The sequence below is a fragment of the Olea europaea genome, unplaced genomic scaffold, assembly GCF_002742605.1.
Source record: "Olea europaea var. sylvestris unplaced genomic scaffold, O_europaea_v1 scaffold1852, whole genome shotgun sequence".
NCBI lineage: Eukaryota > Viridiplantae > Streptophyta > Magnoliopsida > Lamiales > Oleaceae > Olea > Olea europaea.
In genome coordinates, this window is record NW_019236299.1 from 14,048 (window position 1) to 18,947 (window position 4,900).

The 4,900-nt window shown below is 36.4% G+C and overlaps 1 protein-coding gene across 2 annotated transcripts; it reads right to left on the minus strand.

The window, feature by feature from the left end:
- Window positions 1-54: 54 nt before the first annotated feature.
- LOC111378683 (beta-glucosidase BoGH3B-like) lies at window positions 55-4,680 on the minus strand. Of its 2 annotated transcripts, none has more exons than XM_023001912.1 (7): window positions 4,445-4,581; window positions 4,147-4,351; window positions 3,709-3,799; window positions 1,824-1,969; window positions 1,439-1,682; window positions 797-901; window positions 55-707 (listed from the first exon to the last, which is right to left on the minus strand). In XM_023001912.1, the coding sequence occupies exons 2-7, from the start codon at window positions 4,284-4,286 to the stop codon at window positions 453-455; spliced, it is 981 nt and encodes a 326-aa protein (XP_022857680.1). In that variant the 5' UTR covers window positions 4,287-4,351; window positions 4,445-4,581; the 3' UTR covers window positions 55-452. The 2 variants fall into 2 exon arrangements, with proteins under 2 accessions (XP_022857680.1, XP_022857679.1); XM_023001911.1 differs by having other exon boundaries at window positions 56-707; window positions 4,439-4,680.
- Between the last annotated feature and the right edge of the window lie 220 nt (window positions 4,681-4,900).

Genomic DNA, 4,900 nt, shown 5'->3' on the forward strand with positions numbered 1-4,900 from the left:
TTAAAAAAAAAAAAAAAAAAAAAAAAAAAGGATGAGGCCTACTTGGTCAAACTATAAAGCCGCAGGGCAAAGTTCTCTCACATCAAAATTTACAAGAATCTAGGAAGATGATATGCGTCAATATCCATTTGGTTTGCAGTTTTAATTAAACTAACATAATGAGTCAATTAAATTCTAAATCTATGAGAAGTAACTTTAGTATTGTAACGATCGAACTATGAGAAGCAACTTAAATAGCATTGTGACGATCCATCCTCTATACTCAAGCCATTAACTTATGTATTGTCCGCTATGGGAGATGGGCTTAGGCTCTCCCATAGCGGACAGTATGAAAGTTAATGACTTGGACATAGAGGCCAGGACATTACAAGTACCTGCAGAATGCAGTTAGTGGAAGTTATAAAAAGAGATAAACTCTTAACTAGATCGACATGGCAAGGTTTGAGAACGCATCATTCGTTCATGATTGCAATTACATGTGTAGAATATGTCCACAAGGCACATATAGAAGGCGAAACATTTACCTTGCAACGAACCACATCCAACAAAGATCTATCACTCAGGGGATGCTCAAAAATTCCAGCAACAAATTTGACTCTAAGAATCCTCTCAACAGCATCATCAATCCTTGACATTGGTATCTCCCCTGATTCCACAAGAGACAGAAATTCTCCCAAGAATAATTCAAACCTAAAAGGCACCATGACCTGTAAAACTCAGTGAAGCAAAAAGAGACAGATTATGTCAAGAACCTCCAAATTGTACAAGGCTTTATGCATTGAAGTATAACTTGTACCATGTCAATTCCTGCATTGACAGCAGACATAATGCACTGCCGGTATTTTGAGCCACGAGGAACACATAGCCGGTCCAGTGCTTCCCAATCTGAAATCACAAAGCCCTGCAGTAGAATATTGCTTATATAATCATTCAAACTCTCTGCAGCAACTACTTTCATTAATTTTAGGGAGAACATAGTAGAAGGACTCTAACAGGCTCGAGTGCATCAGTTACTGAAAAGAAAAAGCAGATTAAGCACAAACTAGAATCTTCAACACACACTAGACTTATATATGTAGTCCAAACTTGATTCATGCTTTAAGTAGAAAAATGTAAATTGGTCCTATTAAACTTTTATCGAAATACATGCCAAATTTAACTAGTTCCTTGTACTTCAATTTATCAATAACTCTAGCTGTGCTTGTATTCAATGACTCTATGTATTAATCAGTAACTTACTATTATAAGCAGCCAAATTCAATTGAAAATTTAAGTAGAAAATGTTTTTGAATCACATTTTTTTGTTACTTCTTTGAACTTGGAGAGAACAGAACGTTTTAAAAAGAAATCACTCTACAGTCTTCTTAGGACATAAAAGCAGGGACAGAGCAGGGACAGAGAGCTTCTGCAATACAAGTAAATATTCAATTTACTTTACCTTGAATCCCAGCTTATCTTTCAAGATCTCTGTTAAAAGAAAATGGTGAGCATGCAGTTTAATTCCATTCCAGCTAGAGTAGGATGCCATTACGGTGCAAACTCCCTGAGACATACAATCAAGATATGGTGCCATGTGAATCCTCTCCAAATCATCATATGAGATTATAGTATCCCCTTCATTTGTACCATAATCAGTACCACCATCACCAACAAAATGCTTGGCACACGCAATAACATTTTTTCTGGAATCAATTGGCTAAATTAGATAACTTATCTTCGCAGTTGAGGAGAAACTAATTGGATCATAAAAGAGGGAAAGAAACATAATGTTAAATATCTTAGAAGTTGTATGCATGAAAGAATGCAAATTATTTCTCTTTTACCTTCCAGCAAGAAAAGGGTAACCCTTGGGATGCCCTTCAGGTGGTTGCCCTTGCAAGCCTGTGACAAGGGAGGTCATCTTTCTGACAACTTCAGTGTCTTCACTATAACTCTCATAGCATCTTCCCCATCTGGGATCTCTGCTGATCTAAGAAGATAAATTCAAAAATTACTACAAAATAATGTTAATACTCAAAAAGAGAACAAAGAAAAAGACTCATAAAAACAATCAGCGTGCTCAAGCATTACATAATTACTTGTTCTTAAAATTGAGCTTTGAGCACATGATTTGAACTTGAAGTTGAAAACATACCAATCAATAAATGAAAAATCCCGCAAACTGTTAGTGTTTGAGGGAGTGAAAGCATGACTTGTTTATAAATGAGTACTGATAGATGTGTGTGCAACAATTGCTTAAGCCTTTTTAGCCAAGATTTGACTTGGCTTAGTTTCAAGGTGCCCATATAGATTCAAAGGCACATATAGCATTGAGAGCTCATGAACCTAGGCAAGAAATCATGTGGCATGTACAAATGCCAGAATTTCATTTCCGAAATAAGTGATGTAACCAATTAGTTTGGAGTGATAAATTTCTAAGAGATTGCAAAGCAATGCATACAATGTCTAAGAGATTTCAAGCTAGTGAATGTCCAAGAGTTAAGCAATGCACAGATATCTACAAATAAGCTACCCATCTAATCAGGGCCGGTCCTGTGATAATGGAGGCCCGAGGCGAGGTCCGTAAATTGGGCCCCCGGACGAAATCAACGTAAAAATTTACGTAAAAATCTAATAACATTTTCAATTATGTACGCAAAAATTTGAGCATTACAAGTTTACGAAAACAATACAAAATTAAAATAACATCCAAAATCCAAAACTAACCCCAAAAAAAAAAAAAAAAAAAAAATTTGAAGCAAAATTGGGCCCCCTAAGGGTTTTGGGCCTGAGGCTGAGGCATTTGGACCGGCCCTGCATCTAATCCAATGCGGGCACTTTATTTAGAAATATACAACACTAGTAAGATTTCCACTCATCTATGGAAAATGAAACTTTGTATCTTATGCCGACCTTTTATCTTATACTAGTTATTATCTAATGTTTTGAATGGAACACTTACGGAACGAAATTTTTCAATATCAAACCGCGGACTGTGTAAATAGCAAATTTACAACAAAAGATAGATAAAACGTGTCTGCTTCTAAATAAACATTCAGTCATGAAATCTAGATTGATATGTGCCTTCTTCTCCTCCTAGGAATGAATGTTACTATATTAGAACTACAAACACGTGAATCAGCTATAGAACTAAAATGGGCCTTTGAAGTTCATCATTGCCTGACTCATTTTTATTTTCCGTGTACAACAACTTAAAACCCTCCAGTCTGATCACCACAAGAATTTCAAGACCCTCAATATATCATTTACCAAAAGAACCAGAACATTTCACAAATCAGAAGATCTAAAATAATTTATAGGACTAAATAAGGAGTGAATTACCCATATGGTCATTGAACTTTGCAAAAAATTTCCACGAGGTCATTGAACTTTAAAAATCATTCAATTCATCACTGAACTTTACAAAAGATTTCCACAGGATCACTAAACTTTAAAAATCACCCTATTAATCACTGAACTTTGCAAAAATTTTCCAGGGGAATTCAGTAACCCCTGGAAAACCTTTTGCAAAGTTTAGTGACTAATTAGATGATTTTTAAAGTTCAGTGATCCCGTGAAAACCTTTTGCAAAGTTCAGTGATGAATTAAACAATTTTTAAAGTTCAGTGACCTGGTGGAAACCTTTTCCAAAGTTCAGTGACCATTTGGGTAATTCACTCCTAAAAAAGAGTCTCAAAAGATTGATTACTTGATAAATGTTCAACTTACAGCAACACAAGGTGCAAAGGCATAATGAGCCCCGCTTGCCCTGACTTCAAGAGCAGTTACCTCTCCTATCCTCCTGACCAAATCAGCATCTCTGCATTAAATAATGAATTTCACACATATCAGATGGAGATTTGCCAATTTATTGGCAACCCACAATCAAAAGTACTACTAACAATTATTGCTTCTAAATCACTAGCGGATTTTTCTTTTCGTTGTTTGGAAACATTGGTCCATGGCCGCTGAAGACGGGGCCTTTGCATACTTTAATAACACAACGAATGACTCCATCTAAAAGGTATAGTCGTTAGAGTGAACATAGTAATTGATTTAAATTTTGTCATCCATACCCGAATCCCTTCCGTTCCCTCAATAGATAAATACTAAATAATGCAAGAAAGAAAGTCATTTGAGCCAAATTGCAGGTGGAAAACTCATTACCTGGTGGCACCAACACCAATATTATGAGGAAAAATAGTGGCACCATAAACATTATTATTGCCATGAACCGCATCGACACCGTAGATCAGAGGAATGCCAAGGCGCGATTCCAGCGCCGCATTCTGGAACCCATCAATCATATCAGCCCAGTCGGCCGAATTTGCCTTGTAAAATGGATTGCTTCCACCACCACTCAGCACACTTCCTGCAAATTCGATACAAGCCCGCAAATTCACACGCACGGTACACCTTAACTACTAACTGATCCTACAACCATACGAAATTAATGGACCTATACAGCGGCGTTTAATGGCAGAAAGCGTTGCAACGCTGCGTTCGATCTGGGTCATTTGGCCGATCTTTTCTTGGAGGGTCATCCGGCAAAGGAGGTCTTTGATTCTGGATTCGATTGGGGCATTTGGGTCCTTGTATATGCATCCCATTTTCTTGGTGAAGTACTTTAATTATGGACTCAGTGATGGTTTTATAGGGATACAAGGCTCTGATAGTGATACTAGCGGTGCCGGTAGCTAAATGGACAAATTTCAGATGCTAAAAGATAACAAAAGTGCTACGTGTACAGCAAGTAATATCAATTTGGAGTCCGTTAGATAGTCATTTTTTTCAAAATGTATTTTTCTCTTTTTTTTTTTCAATCACACATTCTTTATAAAAATAATATTATACGTAAATTAAAAATTTTTCCTTATCTTTCAACCACACATTTCACATCAATTTACTATTCTCAAATGTA

What these genes read in the sequence shown, in the direction of transcription:
- LOC111378683 (XM_023001911.1), bottom strand. Translation starts at nt 4,589, where the DNA reads ATGGGATGCATATACAAGGACCCAAATGCCCCAATCGAATCCAGAATC. An exon ending in CATTAAACGCCGCTGTATAG is followed by an intron (nt 4,352 to 4,438) that starts GTCCATTAATTT and finishes TCGAATTTGCAG; the next exon opens with GAAGTGTGCTGAGTGGTGGT. An exon ending in ATTGGTGTTGGTGCCACCAG is followed by an intron (nt 3,800 to 4,146) that starts GTAATGAGTTTT and finishes TATTTAATGCAG; the next exon opens with AGATGCTGATTTGGTCAGGA.